General features: G+C 41.2%; 1 protein-coding gene across 1 annotated transcript in view; it reads right to left on the reverse strand.

Annotated features, from left to right (window-relative positions):
• Positions 1-6,988: 6,988 nt before the first annotated feature.
• Positions 6,989-26,284, reverse strand: part of LOC136580410 (rho GTPase-activating protein 20-like) — an 87,928-nt gene continuing 68,632 nt past the window's right edge. Inside the window, exons 7-15 of the mRNA XM_066580970.1 lie at positions 25,098-25,175; positions 23,992-24,058; positions 23,391-23,582; positions 21,547-21,722; positions 19,602-19,763; positions 17,403-17,512; positions 15,266-15,455; positions 11,743-11,860; positions 6,989-10,261 (exon numbers count right to left, since the gene is read on the reverse strand). Of these exons, the coding sequence (XP_066437067.1) occupies positions 8,577-10,261; positions 11,743-11,860; positions 15,266-15,455; positions 17,403-17,512; positions 19,602-19,763; positions 21,547-21,722; positions 23,391-23,582; positions 23,992-24,058; positions 25,098-25,175 (2,778 nt within the window). The 3' untranslated portion in view covers positions 6,989-8,576. The remainder of the gene's footprint in view (positions 10,262-11,742; positions 11,861-15,265; positions 15,456-17,402; positions 17,513-19,601; positions 19,764-21,546; positions 21,723-23,390; positions 23,583-23,991; positions 24,059-25,097; positions 25,176-26,284) is intronic.

Raw genomic sequence — 26,284 nt, forward strand, 5'->3', positions numbered from 1 at the left:
AAACGCCGTAACAAACAATCCTAGAAGAGCTGTTCTCTGCAGATCCCAAAAAGAATGTAAAAATCCGTAAATACCCCAAACAGTACTAATGCAAAATACTGTAAAAGTCCTAATACAAACAGCAAAGCTTCATTTAGTTTAGTCGGTGGAAGCATATAAATATTCTGGGTCTTGGAAAGCTGTGGCACAAAAACAAAACTTTTTTTATATAAAAGTATTTTCTTTATAGAAAAGTAGTAAATATAAAAAAACAAAAACTATAAAAATGTCTAAATAATTGTAGCAAGCTATAGGAACCTTCACATAGGATGTCTGAGCTGCAGACGTTCTTTAGCTGTTCTGCCGATTGTATAAGCAATAGCGTTTTCTTTACATGCCGCTTTTCTGCAGCGGAATGTGTTGCTTTTTTGCAATATGGCAGTAGTGGTTCACACTGGCAGACTTTATTGTCAAACATCAACAAACGCAGATTTCCAAGCAGATTCTCTGCGTTTCCGGGGCAGAAACCCTTCAAAGTCCGCAGCAAAAGTGTATTTGCGGATCTTGGTGTTGGGTATGTATGTTCTCCTTTGATCTCTATGGCAAAAATCCTCTGCACATCTGCAACATAAACAGACATGCTGCCGATTCTTAATCTGTAGTATATATATATATTAGAGGAAGCCAAACATGGTTCCTATATAGATAACAACTTGCTCCATAAAATACAATGGGGTCTGGTGCACAAAAGTCACAATTTTGACACGTGTCAAAACTCTGACTTTTTGGCATATAGACTGCGCCCCCCTCCTGCTTTAGGGGGTAAAGGCGCATGCTGTCCATCACATTTACTATAATCTATGCCAAAAAGATGATGGCAAAAAGGTACTCCAGCTCAGAGCTGACATAGATTTCCATCTGCCGCACAGGGGTGCCTGCAGATTTGACAAATGAATTGCACCTCCTAATACCTTTGTCATTCACGTAAGGTGCAGTGCTTACTTAGACAAGTATGAAAAACACCTGTGCAGGTAAGTAAAACCCAATATCTCATATAGCTAGATTAGATAAAAAATAACCAGATTATGACCGCTTAAATATAGAAGAAAAAAAATGACTAGTCCTTAAAACTAAATTAAAGTGATGTTACTCATTAAGGGCTTGTTCAGATGAGCGTGTGTTTTGCACGCACATAATGCACACTTGTAAAAGAACCAATGGGTTCCTATAGAAGCGTTCATATGCGCGGAATTTGAAGTGCAAAACAGCGCGCACCTAAAAAAGATAGGACATAGCTGCGTGCTTTGCAGGAGTTTCCATTGACTCCTGTGGGAGCAGAAGTTAATGGAAACTCATGGGCATGGGACAGATTCCCCGCTGCTTACAACAGGGCATTTATAAGGTGCTTCTGGCCAGAACCACCTTTTAAATGTCCTGCAGTTAACTCCTTCGTCCCTGCAGGGATGAGAGGACTCCTCAAGGGTTCCGTTAATCCCTGCGGGGCGTTCCCTCATGACTGAACACTGTGACAGCACTGTCACAGTGTTCAGTGATGCTGTGACTGCAGTGGGGATGAAAGAATCCCCTGACACAGCTGTCATAGCTGTTGCAGAAGAGCGCGATGCCATCACATTGCTTTCAATGGGGCCGCCTATGCTGCCCCATTGAAAATAATGTAAGCGGATCGCTATCCCGTGCTGCGGCTGTGACAGCTGCAGCAGGGGATTCCTTGGATGTGAAACCCCTGAATGCTTCACCATGTTGTCAATGAGGCCGGTGACACCAGTGCCGGCCCCATTGAAAACATAGGGAGAAGATGCGTTCCTCTGCCACAGCTGTGACAGGTATTGCAGGGGATTTCTTCATCCCTGCGGAGATGAAGGAATCCCCTGCCACAGCTTAAAGATTCAGATTTTCCAGCAGCACTCATCATCACCAAAGTTGGGAGGCTCCTGGAACTTGTTCCCAGTTTCGATCCAGAATAAAAACTTAGGGGCAGCCAATCAGAAGCAGCACTTTCTGATGGCGAGGATTTTTCATTCCCCTGCCATCAGAATACAGAAGAAGACTGCCGGGTACGGGGAGAAGAGCCAGACAGCGCTTCAAGGTGAGTTCATTTTTTGTTTTTGTTTTTTTCTACAGCTAGGAATGATTTTCAGGGGAGGGGTTATATTTCACATCCCTCCACCCACCCCCCTCCTTCCTTCGCCCGAAAATCATTGCTGTGGAGGTTGTTTTCATCCCACTACTTTCAATAAGGCAGCAGCAGCGCCGCTCCCATTGCAAGCAATAGGATGGCATCGTGCTCCTCTGCCACAGCTGTGGCAGGGGATTCTTTTATCCCTGCTGCAGACCCGTCATCATTGAACACTGTGGCAGTGCTGTCACAGTGTTCAGTGATGAGGGGACCTTTGTGGAGTAGCTGCTCCAGTGAGCGGGCAAAGTTTCATGAGCAAACTTTGTCCGTTCACGGGTTTTCCACTCATGCAAGGTTTTTTTGCGCACATAGGCACGCAAAAAAACATGCTCGTCTGAATGAGGCTGAAGGGATCAAAATGCTTTTAAGGCATCTAGGTTATGCATAAACTATATCTACTTGAGACATACATACAAAATCCACAATGAAAAAGAGACATCTTAATGAGAGTTTTTCCAATGTTAATGTGGTCGTTAACGGGTTAAAAAAATGGGGGAGATTTACTAATCCAAATGCGCCTGAACTCTGGTGCAACCTGTACTAGATACTGGTGCTCATGTCTTGCACCATACTTATTTAGTGTTTCCAACACTTCTTAAGGCGGTGTGACTTACCAGGAAAGAAGTGTAGCTTTAGAAGTGACAATGGGGGAGATTTATGAAATTGCCTAAAATAAAAGCTATCTTTGTTGCCATAGCAATGACTCACAGTTCAGCTTTCATTCCTCATAGTGCTCTTAAAAAATGAAAGATTCCCTGTGATTGGTTACAATGGGCAACAAAGACAGCTTTTCTTTTAGAAAGTTTTCCTAAACTTTTTCCTATAGTGTGCCAAAACTTTTAGCGCAAAGTAAGCCAAAGTTATCATCCAGCATGATCCACAGTGATGAGCTCCGCACATCTGGCTTGTCTACATTTGCACTAAACATCTAAACACCAAACAGAATTAGTAAATCTGCCTCAGGCCTTAGTCAGACGGGCGTTTTTTTCGCGCAATTTGCGCATGCGATTTGCACATATATAGAACCAATGGTTCGCTATGGTATCGCTCACATGTCCGCTTTTTATGCGGATATGCGATAAATTATAGGACACGACGATTCGCAGATCGCGCCTATCTGCGTTCGGAGTTTTATGTGCGCACCAAAATCATTTTTTTCGCCGGGCAGTCGAAGTTTCATGCGCATTTTGATGCGCACGGCGATTTTTCTCCGGTCAGACGGGCGTTTTGCTGCGACGATTAACGCGGCTAGGTGCAGATTTTTCCGCGATTTTTCGCCTCCGGTCACGCGATTTGCGCATGCGACATGCGATGCGCAAATCGTGCGAAAAAACGCCTGTCTGACTAAGGCCTCACTGACATTTAAGTATTAGGGAAAAAAATAGTGTGTTTGTTTCTATTTTTCTCATCCATCATTTTTATTGAAACAGTTTAAGTGTAAAAATACAAAAGCGGCATAAGAACAACATGGTCTTAGTGTTGGCAGCATTTACAGATTTTTCCATAGACCATAATGTACATAATCATATTTGCTCAATCAACAATTGACTTCAAATCGAACCCAAAATTAAAAACCAGCAAGATCTGAGCCGTGCTTTCATTGAAAATTTAACTTGGAATCTTCAAAAACAATTAGGCGAACTTGGGGCCAACTGTGGCTGTTTGGTTTAGAAATGTATTGTTTCGTTTTTAAATGGGACCTGTCACTATATAAAGTTAGTAGGACTGGCGGCACAGCCCTGCAACCACGGCCCCACTGACTCTATCACCAATTTTTTTCATACTCATCTGCCTTCACCCAGATGAGATTTTCTTAGGTCCAGCTCCCGATGGACTGAATGTGTCAAGTGGGTGGTCCCTACTGCTTATTCCCAATGGGGGATGTCAGACTTGATTGAATCCCATTGACTTTATCAAGTAACAGATCTTCTTTAAAAGCTTTTATGGGGCTACCATATTGGAGGCACACACATCCTTCCTATATGGTATGATGGCACCAATAGAAGAGAGTCTCCAAGAAGACCGAGGCCAGGAAAAACAAACAGCTTTATCTGAGAGTCCCCTTAGACAAGCCGATTCTCGTTTAAATGAGTGAGTGACGTGACATGCAGGCAAATGCATTGTTGGATCGTTCAAATGAGAATCATTCAGAATTGTTCAGCCTTTAACATTTGCTATATAAGTGAAGGAGAGGGACTGAAAGATTTCTGTTTAAACCCAACGATAAGCAAACAATTCTTGTTTGTCATTCCATTCTTAGCTGCATTCAGGCTGAATGATTATAATTATTCACTTTCACTCGTTTTAATGATTTTTTGAACGATAATCGTTCCTTCTAAAAATACCCTTAATATAGTGTATAATGTTACAATCCTGCCTTAGGGGCTAATCACACTGTCTTCTTTACCAGATGGACTTCAGAAGAGTGTCCTGGCCTAACCGCAGACTCTGAGTATGATGCTCCGAGTTCAGGTCTTCGGACCCATGGTCAGGCCAGTCTGTACACTAAACAGAGGGTGCACAAAACAGCATGGTTAGCCCCTTATCAAGGCCTACAGTGGCACAATAGAGGACTTCTGAAATTAGGTAATGGGCTAAATGATCATCCTGTCCCAGCATACATAGCAATGCTGTAAAGTGAGCTACAGAAAACAGGAAGCATTATGCCGGGCTCACATGGGCGAATTTGCATCTTCCGAATTTGGGATCTTCCCTGCTATCCACACGGAAGATCCACGGTAAAACATGGGCATTGAAAGACGTGCATTTTCGTTTCTTCGCTTACACTCACGGATATAAATTGCGTATTCTGCAAATGGAAGAAAAATCACAGCATGCTCTATTTTGTCACACTGAATCTGTGTGGATGACCTCCATTGATGTCCATGGGGGCGGTCCAACCCACAGCCCTTAACATTGCATATGGGCTGCAGATACCCGCGTCATCGCTAAGCAACAGTGAGGGAAATGCAAATAAACTATAAAAGAAAAACATTCTGCGCTTGACCACCTGCAAGCCTCTACGGTCATGTGCAATACAATTTATTGCGAAACGCAGGGTCACTGGCCAGGCTCACAGCCGGAATCTGTTGCGGGAGGCTGTGAATCCAATCTGCCCATGTGAGCCTGTCCTTGTGTGCTCTACTGACTAGGGTGAGAGTTGCAACATTTTTTTAATCTGGATAGCGACATCAGAAAATGCTCCACCTATTTTCTTTTTCTATCATGCTTATAATCAAATTCTGATTTAATATTATTTCATTTTTGTGCCATTTTTGCTTTATGTCATGTTTTCAATTAGAACCTTTTGATCACAGTTTATTTTCTGTCTTCTAATTACATTTGCATTGTCAATAAGTTAACTGCGCTAATTTCACAGCATGTCACAGTCTTGTCTTCCATGTCTGATACTTACATACCACTTACTCTTGGCTCATAATGTGACCACAAAATTGTGCTAACATTTCTTAACCAACTACTAAGATCGACAGTGCCAGTAACTCATCAAGTATTGTCTGTCTCTTATTAAATTCAACCAGTAATTTGACAAATTGAAATCATATACTTGAACATAGTCAATTACGGTAATTCTGATTAAGGGCTCATGCACATGGCAGAGCCTTACACACGTGATCTTCACTGCTCCTTAGTAGCCATACTGTCTCCAAGCACTGTTATGACTGCCATTATGGAGTTGGAAGGAATTTTTTCTCCCAAATGGGCTAAATTGGCTTCTGCCTCAGTTTTTTTTTTTACCTTCCTCTGGATCAACAAGGAAGGGGGGGGGGGGTTGAAACAGGCTGAACTAGATGGACATTGTCTTCAATTAGCCTCACATACTATGTTACTGTGTTATGTTACAGGCTATGTCAGACTTTGTGTGTTTGAAGATATTCTCCCCTAGAAGAAGGGAGTCCTGTTTATGGCTCAGTACAAAACAAAGCTGTAATTCAACTATTAGTTGATTTTCAAGAGTTGTTTTTACTAGAGACCCTATTGATTTCAATGAGATTATTTTATAATGACAAATCTCTTTGTTGCCTCTAGTTGCCACCATTCCATTAGCTTTAGCCCATCAGTAATAATGAGTGAACTTTTGAAAAGTTTGGTTCTTCTGGTTTGATGAATTTAGGTGAAAAGTCCAGTTGAGGCTGAATTAGTTCAAACCGAACTGAACTGAAACATCCCCAATATCACTAAAACCAGTGTAGAACACTATCTAGGAGCTGTAAAGCCATAGATAACACTCTTGGGTCACTTAGGAGTGTATTTAGGTAATTCTGAACTGTTTTAAAGCAAAGCTAATGAATTAAAAAAAGGAAGTAGGACAAAAAAGAAGGATAAGGAAAGAGGAAAAAGAAGAAAAATAAGAAAAGGAAGGAAACATTATTTTTAATTCTTTTTTACCCCTTCTTGTCTTTCTCTTTCCTTCTTCTCCTTTTTTCTTCTTATTCCATCTTTTTTCCTTCTTCTTTTAGCAAGCTCAGAAGAGACAAACCGGCTAAGGTTAGGGTTCCTGACAAACTGAACTTTTAGCAAATTTCGACTTGAAACAGGCTTTGACTGAGTTATTCAACATTTCCCATTAGCTTAGGGATTTTTGACAAAATATAAGATGCACCATTCTGAACACGGTTTACTAACATTATTATCATGTACCGTAAATGGCATGTTTGATTTTGAATACATTAAGTGGTTCACAAAGTTGCATCTCAAAAAGAGATGAGCGAGCATACTCGCTAAGGGCAATTGCTTGAGCGAGCATTGCCCTTAGCGAGTACCTGCCCGCTCAAGAGAAAAGGTTCGTCTGCCAGCGCGGGTGACAGGTGAGTTGCGGCAGTGAGCAGGGGGAGCGGGGGGGGGGGGGGGGGGAGAGAGGGAGAGAGAGATCCCCCCTCCGTTCCTCCCTGCTCTCCCCCGCCGCTCCCCGCCCGCCGCCGGCAGCCGAACCTTTTCTCTCGAGTGGGCAGGTACTCACTAAGGGCAATGCTCGCTCGAGCAATTGCCCTTAGCGAGTATGCTCGGTGATCACTAATCTCAAAAATTGTCAAGAATTTGGTATAATTCTTTACTGCTTTTCAGACAACTCCATATCCCAACAACAAAACTCCAGTTTTCAATACTATATGTCTCACATGCTAAGACCTCAACACTCTATGAAAAATCACTCTTTAGCGCAGCTTTCTAATCACGTCCACAAACCATTGTCAACATTCATTTCTTTCCAATTATACTACAGTCATTATTCCTTCCTAATGTACAGTACTAATGCTCACAAATTGCCAGTTGCTTCACAGTCTCATCAGGATCTTTATTCTGTTACAGTCACTATGCATTTAAAGTGGGTTTCCAGTGCTAACTAATCGATGACCTATTCATTCGCTTTATTAAGAGCTGAGCTTGCAATACCATGGCAGGCCACTGCAAATCTACAGAGCTATCTACTTCCTGCTTAGTACAACACGACAGCGGCCCATGAAACAGTCAATTGCCAGGAGTAACAGGTAGGAGACTTCCGCTGAACGGCCTGAGGAAAGGTCATCAATTATTTAGAGCTGGAAAACTCCCTTAAAACAGGTTGGCAGTCTGATATACCATTGTTCCATATATTGGGATATAGAGATTTCTTTTTTTTTCTTGGACCTCATAAGAATCCAACATAAAATTAAAACTGTGGTATGTGCCATTGGAAGAATTGCTTCTCGGGGAGAATATCTCCAGCACACTGGCGTAACTATAGAGGATGCAGGGATGCAGTTGCACCCGGGCCCAGGAGCCTTAGGGGGCCCATAAGGCCTCTTATCCATATAGGGAGCCCAGTATGATGAAGAATGCATTATAATTGGGGACCCTGTTACAGCTTTTGCATTTGGGGCCGAGGAGCTTCAAGTTACGCCTCTGCTCCAACATATTGAATCACATTGAACACTACACAGCGGCACTTCAGTTCCTACAACTCAATGGGCCACTGAACAGTATCCATGTGGCCATATCCTTATTAGAAGATAATTAAACTAATTAAATATTTGTAAAGCAATTGCTGGAGGATTTGGGTTCTTATCAGTTGAGCCAAATAATAGTCTAACTGATGTTTTGCCCATTTCTAAAATGTCTTATGCCACCTGTAAGAAGACTTCAGTCTGTGATAGTGATAGTAGAAAAAGTTACTATTGTTGTCCCTTTGAAACATGGAATAAGGAACGTTAATAATATAAAATCATCTTCTAGTAATAAAAATATAATACATTCTCCACACTCTAAACAGAATACTATGTACAGTAAACCTGGTACTCGACCTACAAGCTGAATTGTGCACATCTTAGTCTTTGTACAGTATCTTCTTTGGCACTAATATTTTCGACATTACACAACAAAAAGTCATTTCTTTTTGTCAACCGTTTCAGACAAAAGATTCCTCTACCAAACAGCTGTCCTCTTGTGTTCCCCTGGAGTCCTCTGTACCTTGTGATTTACAATCCTCAGTTTTTTTCTGAATCAGATCACTTTCGGCAGTCACCACTTGGGAAGAACCCAAAGACTTAGCATCAGTATGCTTGAAATAATCCCTCACAGTATTCTTCACAGAAGATGGCAATCTTACACGGATACTCTGGCTGAAGGAGGTTATGGTCTTATTGTAACTTTTATCATGCGCGTTGTCCTTGGTAGTCACTGTTTGTGGTTCTTTTAACTTGTGCTCTTTATTTATGACATCATTATCTATGGCAACTGCAGAAAGCTCCTCAAATGTCTTTTCGGCTATTGTCTCAACTGGAGAGCACCTGTTGATAACATGTTTGAGTTGTGTCTGCCAGCAAGGCATCTCTACTTCTGGATGCTGCTTCCTAGACACAGAATGCAGCACCAATGGTGTGTTTTGACCATAGAACATAGTCTGTGGAATTTGGAGCTTTGTGCTTTGGGAAGTTGGACTATTTGAATCGTTGTTTAGATTTTGATTACTTAGACTTTTTGCTGACATTATATTAGGAGACATGAAGAAAGTCTTTTTTGTACTCTGTAGACCATCATCATTGGATGGCTCCTGCCTTCTAATCTTAATGTGCTTGACGGAGGTTTCTTTGTAGACACAATGACCATTTGCTGGAGCAGCTTCGGTTCTGAATGATTCTTTTAGCATTTCTTTGGCTTGTACTGGCAAATGGAAATGTTGTTTTGATTCCTTGTCGATACATACCCTTCGAATGTCACTATTAACTAGGGTTTCGTTATTGGCTTTATCACTCTCTCTCACTGTACTATCCATTTCCCACTGCATATCCCAAGAATCAAGATCGCAAGTATTGCCACCAAAGAGAGTAGTCATAGGTATATGCCACTCTCTCAATTTCTTTTTGGTGATTTCTGGGGAGAGTGTGTGCAATCTGGCGGATGTCCCGAACATAAAAGGTAGAGATGTGACATCAGTGGGACTGAATACAGAGGACTCTGAGCAGTAAGAAAAGGCACTATCCAAAGAGCTTAAGGAGGAGACGGAAGGAGAGGTGGTAGTCGAAGAAAGGCTTGAAAAGCTTGACATGCTGGAGCCATTTATCATTTGTGTATTACTTTCCTTCATTATTGTGCTTGCCTGAGTTGACCTCCAAAAGGCACGTGGAGTGTTTTTCTTGCTAGAACCACGTTCTTGATTTAATAACTTTTGACTTTCCAGCTGCAGTTGCTTCAGTTGATTTATGTAATCAATATGATTGTGTATTATGGTGGCATCACAGCTAGACTGACGAGCCACTGGTTCATGGTTTTGGGCAGGAAGCCTAGAACTCAGACATACGCTTGGTTCTGAAGAGCATCTGTCTCTAGCTGAACTCAAGAAACAGCCAGAACCAGAATCTATACAGTTTAGTGGGTCATTGTTATAGCATTCCAGGATGTCCATATTTGTTTTGCTCTGATAGCAGGCTGCTATTTCGCTAAACAGATCCCAGTCTTCTTTTTCCTCCAATAGCAAAGACTCATCATACAAAATATCTTCATCTTTCAACAGATTCGTGTCAGACTTGTCCAATTGTACAGATGCAAATTCAAGTTCATCTGAGGAATCTTGTCCATGGCTAAGATGTAAGCCTACAGAAAAGTGGAAGTGAAGTGAAAAAGGTGTGCTGTAAATCATGACCATACAGCTGTAACAATTGTTAACATGACTGGTGCTTCGGGGTAACTCCATTTACAGCAGTATAGTACATTGTAGTTAGGTTATAATTAGAGATGAGCGAGCATACTCGCTAAGGACAATTGCTCGAGCGAGCATTGCCCCTTAGCGAGTACCTGCCCGCTCGGAAGAAAAGGTTCGGGTGCCGGCGCGGGTGAGCAGTGAGTTGCGGGAGTGAGCAGGGAGGAGTTGGGGGGGAGAGAGGGAGAGAGAGATCTGCCCTGCTCTCCCCCGCCCCCCGCCGGCACCCGAACCTTTTCTTCCGAGCGGGCAGGTACTCGCTAAGGACAATGCTCGCTCGAGCAATTGTACTTAGCGAGTATGATCGCTCATCTCTAGTTATAATGCATTGAATCTCAACATTAATATTCTGCTACATTTGTATATCAAGACTCACACAGACAATAGTTGTGACAAAATGGTGTTTGAACCAGTACTCAAAGTGAACGTCTGATACTCAGTACCGATTTTTTTAATTATTTAATTTTTGAATTTAGTATCTGCCTTATCAACCCAGGCAAAGTGAATGGTGCCGTCTGTTTCCTTCTTTGTACATTGATCTGCGGGGGTCCTAAGAGGCGGACCACTCCGAACAACTATTGATGACATATCCTAAGGATGGCAATAATGTGACAGCATCCATAGAGTTTTATCAGATTTATCTTTAAAAATACATGCAACTTTTTGATCTTGGTACTGTAGGTGTTAGTCAAGCATGCTTGACAAAGGCCTGCTAAGGACGAAACGTTGCATTTTTCTATGGAGCCATAACACTTTTTTTGACAAACCCATTTGATGCTGTCACCTTATTACATACCTTTGGGGCCTCAGTGAATTCGTAGGGCATAGGTAAATTAGCATCAGCCTGATATACTTATGTGAATTACTTTAAAGAGTTCTGTGGACTATTCCTTTTGTCTATCCTCAACCGTCCAGATGTGGACACCCCAGGCTCTTTGCCATATACTTTATTAAGGGACTATGCCACCCTCTGAAGGCTGATCACAACTTGTAGAAGGTGTAACCAAATTCTATGCAAGTTATTTACAGCGGGCAGTAAAGAGGTTTGGCAGGAATTATAACTGAAGGGAGGCACAGTCTCCTAATAAAGTATATGGCAAAGAGCCTTCAATTAGTACTAACAGGTTTAATATTTAATTAATAACTTGGAAGTACTTTATCTGTGTATAGAAGCCGAAGATCTGAGGTACTGAAACATAAAAAAGGAGCTCTGACAACTGTAAATCAGTAAAGAATTGTTCTCCAATTTAGATAATAGAGGGAGTACTAATTGGAGACCCTGCTCTTTATGCCCATATGACCTAAAGGGGACACATTCAGATGATATTTTTTCAGCCATTAGTTAAGTATTAAAGTATTTCTACCAACAATTTACCTGACAAGTCATCTGTGCTGCCTGATTCTTGTGTTCTGTGTTTGCTGAAGAGGGATGAAGCATCTTGTCCAAAAATGAGCTCATAATTTTCTATCAAGAACTGTACCAGAAGAGCCACCTGAAAGGACAAACCACTGTTTAGCTAGAATACTACCTAGAAAACTTTGTTCTACCTTTGTAACATAGTAGGCTGAAAAAAGACATATGTCTATCCAGTTCAGCCATCCTCCATCCCCACCTTCCTGATGTTGATCCAGAGGAAGGCAAAAAAAAAAACACCAATGAGGTAGAAGCCAATTTTCCACATTTAAGGAAAAAAAATTCTTCCCAACTCCAGGCCCCTCTTAAACTCTTATTTAATTTGCCATCACCACCTTTTATGGCAGAGAGTTTCATAGTCTCACTGCTCTTACAGTAAAGAACCCCCTTCTATGTCGGTGTAGAAACCTGCTTTCCTCTTGACGTTTCCTCTTAACCGTTTTTTCAACATTCTTTGCGCTATTTTTGCATTGACTTGGTGTAATAAAAATTATATTTTAATGAGTCAAAGTGTTTGATATTAAGGAAATCCGCAAAAAAGGAACAAAGTGTTCAGACGTGCCAAATATACAGTGTACAGCTCAAAGTGGACCCCAGCCAGCAGCCCCAGCTCCACACAATACGAGTCCTCAGTACATTTACTATTTCTTTCCATCAGTGAAGGAAATATTTCTATAATTAGGATGCTTGGAATGCAAGACAGAAAATATACATATCAAGCGTAAGGTCAGAATAAACACAGAACTGGCCTGCTGATAACAACCAAGTAAACTTCAGATTTCATAAATTTCCTTTTTCCATATTAAAATCACAGGTATTAGAAAAATAAATAAAAAAATGTAAGTTTCCCACACTGAGGTCCTAGACCAAGTCTTGTGTTTAAACGTTGGTTAAAGCCGGCTGTTCTCTGGCAGCATCTGATTTATTACTAGCTGTTTACTGTTTTTTCAGTGTAATGACGCAGTGATGCTGGGAATGTGGCAAGTAACTTAACCTTTTCATGACCAAGGGTCATTGATGCACTGGCGTCCCATTCCACAGTTCTGGTATTCCCACTTTCAAAAAATCATAACTTTTCTATTTTTTGGGTGACATATCTACAGAAGGGCTTGTTTTTTTGTTTTTTGTTGGGGGGGGGGGGGACAAGTTGTAGTATTTAAGTGTATCATTTAATGTATCATATAATGTTTTGGTAGACTTTTAAAAATGGCAGGCAAAATGGGAGAAAACTGCAATTGCAATATTTTAAATTTTTTAAATTTTTACAGCATTCATGGTGCAGCAAAAAATGACAAGTTGACTTTATTCTGTGGGCCAGTGCGATGACAGCAATACCAAATTTATATAGAGTAGTGTGTGGGAGAACGCCTCCGAGATGGAAATTTGGGCTCACCTGGTGTGGACACCTAGGCCCTGTGGGGCAACCAGGCACCTCACCTGTGATCCTATGGATAGGTGGTGGTCAGCTAGTTCCTATGCTTGAGGCATCCGCTTAGTTAGGAGAGACCTGCAGGGATTATGGGGGGCCTAACAGAGGGTAAGATTCCCCGGCATATAGAATATGAAAAAAAACTATTACAAAAAGTTCCATGCTCATAGGATAGCTTTAACACAAAATATCAGGTTTTCTCCAAGAATTATCACTTGGGAAATAACTGACACTTACTTTGAAGGAGGAGGATATGGTACTACAGAAGCCCCCTCCTAGTGTCAACACTTCATGTAGCAATAGTGGTCATGCCGCGGTATTCCGACCAGGACCTGAAAAAGGTGCGTTTTTGCACCGAAACACATTACCTCTGTCTGTGAACATTAAAAAAGTTTTCTCCATCCAATGCTGGTTGGAATACCGCAGCATGACCACTATTGCTACATGAAGTGTTGACACTAGGAGGAGGCTTCTGTGGTACCATACCCCCCTCCTTCGAAGTAAGTGTCAGTTATTTCCCAAGTGATAATTCTTTGGGAAAACCCAAGATATTGTCTTAAAGCTGTCCTGTGAGCACAGGATTTTTTGTAATCGTTTTTTTCATACCAAATTTATATATTTTTTTATACAGTAATTTAAGAAAAAAAATACTTGTCAGCATATTTTGACCCCCCCACATTTTTTTTCTTCTGCTGATGGAACTGTGTGAGGGCTCATTTGTTGCGGGGTGACCTATAATTTGCATTGGTACAATTTTGAGGGACATAGGACTTTTTGATTGCTTTTTGTTCAATTTTTTTCTTAAAGATGGAGTGACCAAAACTGCGCAATTCTGCCTTTGCGTTTTTTTTTTCTGATGGAGTTAATCATGCAGGATTAATAAGGTGATATTTTAATAAATTGGACCTTTATAGATGCAGTAATACGAATTTATAGATTTTTTTTTACATTTTTTTAATTAGAAGATGTGATAACTGGAAAAAAGTTTTTTGTACTTTTAATATTATTTATTTTTATAATAAACACATCATTATTCTACTTATTTTTACTTTTTTCTATCAGCCCTCATAAAGGACCTGAACTTGCAATTGTGTGATCACTTATACAATGTGATGCAATACTGTAGTATTGCATTATACTGTACTTTAACTATATTAAAGACATGTCAAAAGCACATTGATAATAGCCAAACAATCATGGCAGTCCTAGGAGGTTTCACAAGGCCCCAGGCTGCCATGACACCTGGATGGCATCCTTATGATCTTATCGCAGAGGGGCCATTTGTGCATTTAAATTCTGATTGATCAAGATATTTGAATGCCTCTGTCAGAACTGATGTTGGCATCAAAGGTGTTAACAGCCACAATCAGCATTATCTCTTATCCTGGCTGTTACAGGTGAGTTTTGGCTGTTAACGGCATCTGATACCCACCGTGTATGAAATGGGTTCGGCTTCCAAGCCAGCTCCATATACAGAACATGCTGTGGACAGCTATAGACATCTTAAGGTAGGATGTATATAACCCTATGTATGATGGAAAGGGGTCCTATCTATGCTTTCATTTTAGAAAGCTATTTATTTTTCTACTGAAATGGCAAGTTATGATTCTGAACAATTATTAATTATGGATGGTGCATAATTATGGCATAACAAAGTTGTAAATTATGGCGGCAGCACAGTTGAGCAATAATATGTGACCTCTTTTTGATACTTTTCTTGCTACCCCTCCAATTTAGTAAAAAAAACTGGGGCAGGGCTTGGCTGAGGGGGGCGGGACTTCTGCAGCCCCACACATTTACTATAATCTGTTCCAGAACATGGCATACCTTATAACACAAAATCTATGCCAGTTCGTGGCTTGCGTGGATTTGAATTTATGCCGCATGGACAGCAAAACATTTATAAAGAGGCATGGGGCATTTAATATTTTTGCAATTTTTCTCCAGCTCACTTTAGAATAAGTCTGGCGCAGGAAATGCTAACCTTAATAAATCTCCCCCAATATCTTTTTGCCACGTGCATTCCATTAAATGAATCTGTGGTTCTACCTTTACCTTTTTTGTTGACTTGCTCTCTTCTTCTGGGTCGCTGACAGAAGGAAGCCATAACATATTTGGAGCTATGCAGACAGCAAGGTTGGAAGCCGTCATCTGATTCTCTTCAGAGTGCTTTTCTATGTGATTCAGTACAGCAAACAAGTGCTGCAGCAAAATAAAATTTGCCTCTGGAAGCTGGTCCATCAAGCTAAAAAAGAAGACTGCATCATTTCAGTTAAATAAGCTTAAATCCGGTCCTTATTTCTAAAACATTACTAGTAGGCATATAATTTATTAGCATCTAGAGATGAGCGAGTATACTCGGTAAAGGCAATTGCTCGAGCGAGCATTGCCTTTAGCGAGTACCTGCCCGCTCTAGATGAAAGGTTCGGGTGCCGGCACGGGGGAGCGGTGAGTAGCGGCTGTCAGCAGGAGGGAGCTGGGGGGGAGAGAGGGAGAGAGAGATTTCCCCTCCCTGCTCTGCCCCGCAGCTCCCTGCCCGCCGCCGGCACCCGAACCTTCAGTCTCGAGCGGGCAGGTACTCGCTAAAGGCAATGCTCGCTCGAGCAATTGCCTTTAGCGAGTATACTCGCTCATCTCTATTAGCATCCTATTAATGGGAAATAGGAAGTTAGGATTTTTTTCATAATTAGGAGAAATGACAACTTGGAAGACTTTGCTCTTCTTGATAAAAATACTATTACAGTCATGTTTTTATGTCCCCGTATCCTCATATACATGGCTGCTCTGGCTTTCGCTTTGCCAAGGAGGATCTCCCTTGCTTTTGCGGAAACCACTGTCTACCACTGGGTTTGGTCATGGGTTTTCAGATTTCTTTTGCAATTATTTTTTTTATCTATTTATCTAATTACTGTGAATGTCCTTGGGCATGGAAATTATGAAAAACTTTGTAAGTGTAGTTGACAAGTAAGAACTGGGGAGGGCAGCATGTCCTTAGCTTTGCATCAAAGAAAGGAGCACTATTTGGATAGTCATCAACCCTAGTAGAGAGTAGAGGACCACTAGAAAGAGCAGGGCCTGTTTTGGCAGACTTGGAACAACCATGTATTTACGAGCCTTCCTATTTATCTAAATGGACACAGTATAATATTTGTATCTTCTTATTTCCCGATAATCGCTAGTTGCCAGTAGGCTCAGCCGCTAAACCCACTCCAGCCCCAGCTATTCACTGGCTCTCATATGAGGATGGGCTCTTCCAATAGGAAAACCTCTTTGAATACTGTCTACAATTTTCTTTTGTCCTGTTTGGTTGTTTTTCATTAAATTTTAATTAGGTGAGAATGAGTATACGAGCCCTTTGACTCTGAATAATATCATTCAGATTCTTGCTGGATAGCAGAAACCTGAATAATAATCATTCAGGGTAAAAGCCGGTAGCCAATGAGTGGCGAATTATAATTTGTTCATCATTTGGATCGAGCAGGCATAAGAATTAAATGGCGATGGACCTGTGTAAATAGACAGTCTTCCATCTATTAATAACTGCCTGTTTACTGTGAGGCTCCATTTACTGAGTGATTTTTTCTCCTGTGTGCACAGGAGCGATTATCATTGGGATCAGATCTGCGAAACTTGAAGCTTCTAGGCCCCAATGCAAAATCTGTAACAGGGCCCCTAACTATAATGCTTTATTCATAGTACTGGGCTCCCTATATTGAGAAGAGAGGCCTTATGGGCCCCCTAAGGCTCCTGGGCCTGGGTGCAACCACATCCCCTATAGTTATGCCGGTGGTTGGGATGACTGTCGGACACTGAAGTTTCCAACATTCGCCCCATGTAAAAGGACCATAAGCAGTTTTTCCTAATCTCCGAATGAGTCTGTGGGGTGGAGCTGGCATCCATGGGCACTACTCATCCAATATTAACTGATGGCCTCTCACAATTATTTTTATATTTGTAATAGCAACCATAGAAGTCAACAATCAAGCAGCTCAACAGAACTTTCGACAACTTACGGGTGATTACTAGTGATTTTTTAAAACCCCGACTATCACTTTAAACGTAAAGACCTTATGTAGCACCCTTAGAGTCACTTCCTTTCATATGATCTGGATAAGTAGAATATGGGAAATGTAAGTTAATTGGGGAAGCAAGAAAACATAACAGTAAACACATGGTCTCATGATAGACTGACCTTTTTATGACTTTAATCTTATATTCCGCTTCCTCAATTTCTGTAACCTCCATCCAAAGCCCGTGCATGTCTGAGGATAGAACACTGTCAGGAATATTGCGTAGAAAATCCTAAATCAAATATACATGTAGTTTGATGGTCAGTTCTTCAGGTGAGAGGTAATCAGACATATGTATAAGATGAAAGACAGTGTAATCATATAATCTTATGTAACATACGTTTATAACCCTGATTACCGCTATTTGGTGAAATTCACTTCGGAGAAGCATAATCAAGTTAGATGTTAAAATAAATAGCTTTTTTAAATTAGAATTCATTAATTTTTCTACAGGCCAGTGCAATTAGGATAATACCAAATTTATATAGCTGTTATGTACGGTAGTTTGTGTTATGTTTTGTTATTGTTAAAAAAACTTTTAAAAACTTGCTCTGTGTCACCGTATCCTGACACCCATAGCTTTTAGATTTTTCTGATGACTGAGCTGTGCTGGTGGTTGTTTTTTTTTTTTTTTACAGGATAAGCAGTAGTTTTTATTGGTATGATTTTGGGTACATATGACTTTTTGATCACTTTTTACTCCATTTTTTTTTAAGGCAAGATGACAAAAAAAACAATCAATCCTGGGATTGTGATTTTTTTTTTTTTACAGCATTTGCCATGCAGGATAAAAACTGATATTTTCATAGTTTGCACATTTACAGCTGTGGCGATATCAGTTATGTTTTTTATTGGTTATATTTTTTGCATGTTAAATAGGAGAGGGGGGGGAGTTTTATTGTGTTATATTTTTGAAAACTGTGTTGATTTTTAAAAAAAACATTTCAGTTGCCTAGTAGCACTTTAACACGCTATTGCTTGTAAAATAAATTGCTAAAACTTCTGTTTTGCAATATATTATGCCTATGGTGTCATCCTTAGGCTAGTTTCACACAGGCGTTTTATCGTCGCGATTTTACCGAAAATTCTACCGAAAATCACGACCATCACATGCACTGGATTCCAATATATTTGTTCAAATGGTGATTTTCCGGTGCGTAAAATCGTCTGGCCAGAAAAGACAGCGCATACGGTGCGTATTCTGGCTGGCCGGAAAAGATAGGACTTGTCCTATCTTTTGCTGGAATATTCTGGCTGTTCCCATATACTTCAATGGGAGCCTATAAGAGCTGTCAGGAAAGGGAAGGGGGAGGAATTTTTAGCAGCGGCTCGTGTTGCTTAAGACCCTACCCTGCCCCTTCCCCGCAGCTCCCATAGGCTGGGAACTGAGGGTGGGGGAGCTTAGCACGACTAACTCTACTAAGCTCCTGCTCCATCCTGCCCCCTCCCCTTGCCGGCAGCCAGCATTGGGCGGAGAGGGGGAGAGAGTTTAGTGCTCTAGCTCTTCTAAACTCCCGCCCCTCCCTTTGCTGAACTTTTTCCCCCGAGCTGGCGGTATTCCCAGGCGTCTGAATTGGCAAGAGGATGTGAGATGCAGCCACGATTTGGTCGCGGCTGACTCTCATTCATGCGATTTTCAGCCACAATGTGGGCGGACGAAAATCGCAGCGCCTGTGTGAAAGAGCCCTAAGGGTGGTTTTACACACAGAGTGTTTTTTGAAGCCAGGAACGGATATAGATGGAAGAAGTACTATGAGTCATTCCTTTATATTTCCCATTTCTTTTGAATTTGCTTATGGCTTCAGCTAAAAAACTGCAACAAAAACTACAACATTATTCCAAAAATGTGTGTAAAAGCATCCTATGGGAGGTCATTTCTGGTCCCAATTTCTATGTATTCATTTGATCTAGTTCTAGAAATAGAAAGGTAACCAGGGTGCATTTTATGAGGTGTAAATGATGGTCTCTGAAATGCCAAAATCTTCATCAGTACATTATGGAAAGATACATAAAAATGACCGTATTCGTGATCTTTCATATTTTATGCTTAGAGATCATGTTGTAACCATAATCACCGCCGTGTTTCACTTTCTATATAACTCAGATAAAGGAACAAATAAATATTTCTACATACAGAATTTTCTCTGACTACAGGACCAGGAGAGGGATGTTTATCTGTTTGCACCCCATGCATTTGGTTGGATGACTGTGGTATTCTGTAAAGTATCTCCGTAACATACCCTTGAGTTTATTTTCCTTGGCGCGTTGACATACACAGAACACCTATTGTTCTTACACTGGAAAATGTTTTAGTTACGTACCGTGATCACTGCAGCTGCTACAAAGACAGATTCCCCGTCCATATGGACTTCATCCCCAGAGATCAACTTCTCCTTAAGCTCCTTGCATGTCTTAGCGTTGGCCGAGCGCCTGAAAATACCCCTAGTGTTCGGTCCTTCTTCATATAATAGTAGAAGCATATCCTAGAGGTTTAAGAGTAACAATGAGACATATACGTAGTCTTATCTATGAGCGTAACTACCATGTTTCCCCCAAAATAAGACAGGGTCTTATATTAAAAAAATATTTCTTTTTTACATGTAGAGCTGTCTAGACACTATTTAAAAATCATGCTAGGGCTTATTTTCAGGGTAAGTTTTATTTTCAGGCGACCAGGGTATAGGGGGTGCAGTCGCATCTGGGCCCAGGAGATCTAGGGGGCCAATAAAGTCTCTCTTCCGCATATAGCAAACCAATACTATCAATGAAGCTTCATAGTTGGGGTCCCAGTTTCAGATCTTTAAATTCTTTTTAGGTGTGATGTTTTTTTGAATCTAAAAACATTAATATACTTTTGCAAATACATTATGATATCCCTAATTATTACCCAGTAAGGGCTCATTCACATGGGTGTATTGTCACTGCATATTATGCACATGTATATCCCTTGCGTAACATGCGGTGAATGGAGTCAATTGACTTTCATACTCCCATGCACACCTGCATGTGGGCACTGCGTATCGATACACAGGAGAAATACATTGCAGCATGCGCTATTTCTCTGTGGATGATATGCAGCCCTAGTATGGGCAGCGTATGATACGCTGTCCATAAAAATGCATTGTGTATGGGCAACAGTTCCGTATGCATCCCTGCTCTGAACAGAGTGGAGAATTAAAAAAAAATTACACTACGCATGTCCGTGATAGCATAATTCATGGGCATGCGCTGTTCCATACGGAGCCCATATGTGGTCTCTGCTGGCAGAGCATATGGGCTGTAATGCGTACAACCCCTTAGATGCATGGGCATGATTTTGGGTCCTTCTGAGCATGGGATTCTCTTGTAGCTGTGTTCTGCCCTGGGGAAAAGGTGGCGGTCCTGAACAGGAAATCCTCGTCACTTCAAAGTTCCCTATTTCAAAATGAGTTTCTAACCCAGACGTCCTATTTAACCACTATAAGGGCTCTTACCCACTTGCGTTTTTTTAACGCTGTGATATCGCTGCGGTTTTAACGTGAATGTCAATGGGACTTTCTAACGTTAAAAACGCATCGCACAAAAGTCGCAAAGCACAAACTTGGGATGCGTTTTTAACATTAGAAAGTCCCATTGACAATCACGTTAAAAAGCGCAGCAATATCGCAGCGTTGAAAAAACGCAAGTGGGTGGTATCCCTAATGGAGATATTCTCCTCTGGAGAAAATATATGCCAGCTCACAACTTCTATAGAGACTTTGAAAGCCGCCACACAAGCGCCATGCACATGACTTCGACATGTGCATGAGGCCTTCCATGCTTGCAAAATCTCCGTTAAACAGCCAGTAGCCAATACCCTTAGGGCAGCTTCACATGGGCATATGGTAGCACACTGTTTTGCGTATATTACTGTACTTTTTGCTCTCGCTGGGCCATGTCACTTGGACGTGGGACACAGCTACACCCCAAGTAAAACGGCTATTTAGCCTAATTAGTTCCTGATGTTTTCTTTTTCCTGCGCAATTGCATGGGTATCGGGTGCGCAAATTTACGCACCCCCATAGACTCCTATGGGGCCTTTGGTGCATAAATGCTCACCTAAATAAAGCAGGCTGCGTTTTTTTGTGTGTGTGCAGAATTTGCGCACAAAATCGAAGAACGAAAATTAACCCATTGAAATCAATGGGATCCATTCTCTGCATTTTACGCGCAAAGGCACTCGTGTAAGTCCGCCCTTATACTTATGCCATACAACTGTCTAAAGCATATATAGTCAGTCTGTCTTACCATTATGGGCTTGGGTAGATTGCCATTAGGGCAGACGGATGACAAGGAGTGACCAAACAGTTTGCGAGGTGTAAGAGGCGACTGTGAAACAGGGGTACTTAAAGTGGTGCTTCCTGTCCGTCTCAGAGCCCAGTCTATTAGTGACTTCTTTCTTCTGTAGATTTTTTGGGGGGATTCTGAATAAAGAATAAAACATACATGATGAAAAACTCATTTCAGATTCTACTTTGAAATAATGATATGCATTATATATACTCTTTGAATTTTAATATCAAGTTAAAGGGATTCTGTCACCAGGTTCATGCTGCCCAAACAATGAGTAGCATGAGCCCGAGACAGTTATGCTCATTACATTGGTATGTTTTATTTTGAATTCTGCAGTTTCAGAATAAACATACTTTGAAGTTTGACTGGGAACTGAGATCCGAGTCACAGAGGCTGGCCGCACTGGCCTATCCCGCCTGCAATGGTGACAGCTCTCTCCCCTTTTGTGTATAGGGACATAGCTGTCACTCTTAATGATGTAGGCAGTGAGAGACCGATGCGGCCCACCTCTGTGACTTGGAGCTCAACTCCGAGTCAAACTTCAAAGTGTGTCTATTCTGAAACTCATACAAATATAGCAAACTCTGCAGAATATGTTAGTGCCATGTCAATGAAGATTATTACTGTTTCCCCAAAAGTAAGACCTACCCCTAGAATAAGCCTCACCCTGATTTTCAGGGGGTTGAAATATATGCCCTACCCTGAAAATAAGCCCTAGCTACTCTACATGAAAAAAAGCAATACTTACCTAGCAGGCGCTGTCCGAGTCCCTCCCGCTGCTCTCAAGCGTTCCGGCAGGCTTGCTTGCAGTTTTCGGCACCAACAGAACATCGCTTGCTGGTAATGGGGTTTGTAAAACCCCGCCTCTAGCAAGCGATTGCTCTGATTGGTTCTCGAGCTCCGCGGCTCAGCCAATCTCTGCGGCACTCGATGAATTGGTTCATTGAGCGCTGGCTCAATTTGTTCTCAAGCTCGGCAGCTCAACCAATCAGAGCAATCACTTGCTGGAGGCGGGGTTTGCAAACCCTGTTACCAGCAAGTGATGTTCTGTCGGTGCTGAGAACTGCAGGCAAGCCTGTCAGAATGCCAGAGAGCAGCGAGAGGGACCCGGAAGGCACCTGCTAGGTAAGTATAAGACATTCCTTGAAAGAAAGACCAAGCACCTCTTTTGGGACAAAAATTAATATAAGACAGGGTCTTATTTTCAGGGAAACACAGTGTTAATATGAAAAATCTTATAAAGGCATCTGCACTTTGAGACAACTTGTGTTAATATGAAAGCCAATGTGATAACAAATTTAGTGATTTGCTCTACTGCTAATCTATAACGCTAAAAATTACTGTCAAGGACTGGCACTAGGAGTCTAACTTCCTTCTAACTTACAGTCCACTCCTGCTGTCATGTCAAGTCCATCTCTAGTAAGAGAGCTAACAAGAGGGATAACAGGAAGTGGAGGAGGGTGATATCTCATGCTGCCCATAGACGTCTATGGAGGGTGGAGAAGTTACCTGAAAATTAAATATACAGCCTGCAGATGGGAAAAACTAGTGAGCAATTCAGTATGCAAGTCTTGTAATGACCAGATTACATTCCTCATGTACACAAACATAACAGATCATTCTAAAAGTACAGGCATGCTTTAAAGATTTTTTACAAATAAATGTGAAATTCCTATCTAAATAGATGTGAAACAATTGACATTAATCGTCTATTACAGATTGAATACTTTTTTCATGGCAGTGGTTTTAGCATCTTGAGTTAAGAGGAAGTCAGAGTTACTTGTTCGGTAGATCCTTACCCCTTCTCATGTATAAAGGAACTTGTGGCTTCATTTTAATAATGAACTGGAAGAGTCCTTCCTGAGGGAACTGTTCAAGACACACATCTTCTGCAATGTCTGTACCCAGCAGAAGATTATTGTTGCTTCCTCTGGGCGTATCCACTGATTCCCTGAGACTGTTCATTGCAATGCTATAAGGGTGTTCATGACCTGATCAAAGAGAAGATAACATAAGAACCACAAAAGATTCAAGGCTTACGACTGAGGACTTTATTTTGGACGGAACCATTTAGATGAAGTATAATGTGCATAGATTAATTAATATATTTTGTACTGCTTTTTATAGCTTGCTTAATTACAATTCTAGGGGGTTTCTACAATTAAAACTCCCCATATGCTTGTTTTGAGATATGTTCGCTATATGTCCTCTCTTATTGATATACAACATCGCATCAAGAAATCATTTATTGTTTCCTGGTAGAAGAGGTCACATCATTTCAGAAAGAACCTAATAAATGCTGCACTGAATATGTTAAGGACGCCCGCTAGAGCCAAAGGGTACTATGAGATAACATGTGCTACCCAGACACCCTTCTCAGACATTCAGCAAAGCTCTCACCAAAAAGAGGATATGGAGACTCATCCTTTGCAGACATCACCCACAGGTGGTAGTCACTTGGCCGGCCCTGGACAAAAAATACAATAGAACAGGATATTAAACTTTTCTATTCATAGGAGAGCAAGAGAGGTTCATACAACTCTAACTAGTCTAACGACTCTGAAAACTTTCAGGACCAACATATAATGTGTACTGAAGTCATTATGCAAAACATTATTTCTTAGAATATATGTCTTATATATTAAGATGAATATATGAGGATCATCCAATGCTTGACACAATACTGGGGTTCCGCCATTTCAAGGTCAGTGAGGTATGGTAGCATAAAACTCTATCTAAAGCTAAGGTGGAAAGCTTAAAGTGTCCCTCCAGTCCTGGGAACAAACATTTGGAGGAAATTATTACCCACGCCTCGTGTGGAACAGAGTGCTAAGGCAGCAGAAATGCAGTCCTAAGCTCTCACTCACAACCTGAAGGTTGCGGGTTCAATCCGTGGTTCAATGCGTGGTTCAGCTTTTCATTCTTTCGAGGTTGGTAAAATGAGTACCCAGATTGCTGGGGGGTAAAAGATGTGACGTCGCCCTACGAGTCAGTCATGACTCTGTGTTTGCAGGGGACTTTACCTTTACCTAATACCTACCACCATTCTTTCTCCCACTGATTGCTTTTTCACAGGGCTCTTGTCATTACTTGAAGCACATTGTAGATGTGTAATCAGACAATGAATTCTGCATTCGAGTTGGCCAGCAGTGCTCACATGAACAGTGTTGCCCAATCAGAGCAGACGGTACTGTACTGTCTTAGACTTCTAGTGCAGGGCTTAATATGTATCTGGTAGTCTATCAATCACCATAGTCATGTTGGCAGAAAGAACAGGAACTCGAGAAAGAAGAGATTCAGCAGTAGAAAAGTGGAGAAAGGACAGCAGGAGATTCCCTCAGTCTTGTCCAAATTTTGGCCCAGAACCGGAGGGCTGCTTTAAATAAAATGCAAAGTTCCCATAGAATTTGAATGAGCTACGGTATATACATCAGACACTACGTATTATTATAAATATCCTACATTACATTATACTATAATATAATTATTTAGGTCGTTCTGCTTACAGGGATTCCGAGCTCTTGAGTCGTGTGTTTAATCACTTTTTCTGCATCATCTGTGTTACATACAGTAATTGTGGTACTCTAGATAAGAAGAGAAGGTAAAGCACCAGAATGAGCCATCAGGGGTAAAACTACCAAATACGATCAAACATATAAACACACAACAATGGATCCCTGAAAGTTGCTTAACTTATATTCCACTTTTCCCTTGTTCTTATTTGAGGCAATGCATGATCTCTTGAATAGGTACATTCACAAACAGAGGTAGTCCCAAACATGCACATATGGTGAAAGTGATTTGAGGGAGTAAAAGCAAGCCATCTTGCCCAATGGCAAATAACATTTGCCGTTGCCTACACTGGTGTAGAAACTATCCCCAACCACCTCAAGGCAAAGGTATAGATTCAGCAATATCTTCACTCCACAACATATTTCAAAATAGACCCACTGTCTCCATCAGGTTAAGGGTGGTTTCAGACGGCTGTATGCGCAACTACACCCGCCACTACGGAGTGTAGTAGCGCATGAACGAGTTTTTGGTATTTTTTTGCTGGCCAAACAAACTCTGCACCATAAATAATTCTATTTTTCTAATTGTTTTCGTCTTTTTGTAAATGCCTGCTTATGAACTGATGACCGTTCTGGTCCAGGCACTGCAGAAAACACAAAGCAACGGAATTGCAAACATCAAGAATCATTTAATTTGGTAATTTGGCACATTCTTCTTTAACGGCTGCCCTCAATTTGTTGACAGTTCCTTTTTTTTTTTTGCTGTAAACGTTATTTTTTTAAGTATCATATTTAAGAAAGTCTGTTGGCATCAGGTATGGTGAAAGCAGGGAATATTCTACTGAACCTCTTCATCCAATCCATCTGTCTGGCACATTGTCATCAAGGTAGGCCCTTATATTATGATGGTAGTGTGGGGGTGCTCCATCTTGTTGGAAACAAAACTCCTCATCCTCAAGTCCTATTGAATGTGGTGGCATGACAAATTGCTGCAACAAGTTCAAGTAAACGGCAACCGGTCACAGTAGCGTCAAAAAAGAAGGGTTCAATTAATCCCTTCATTGGTAAGCTGCATCACATTGGGACTTTGGGTAAATTAAGATGACGTATCTCCATAACATGCAGATTCTCAGGTTAATTGAGAGTTTATTTGAACTATTCAATTTAAATGTAACCTCATC

The sequence above is a fragment of the Eleutherodactylus coqui genome, chromosome 10 (genome assembly GCF_035609145.1).
Source record: "Eleutherodactylus coqui strain aEleCoq1 chromosome 10, aEleCoq1.hap1, whole genome shotgun sequence".
In the NCBI taxonomy this organism is placed as follows: domain Eukaryota; kingdom Metazoa; phylum Chordata; class Amphibia; order Anura; family Eleutherodactylidae; genus Eleutherodactylus; species Eleutherodactylus coqui.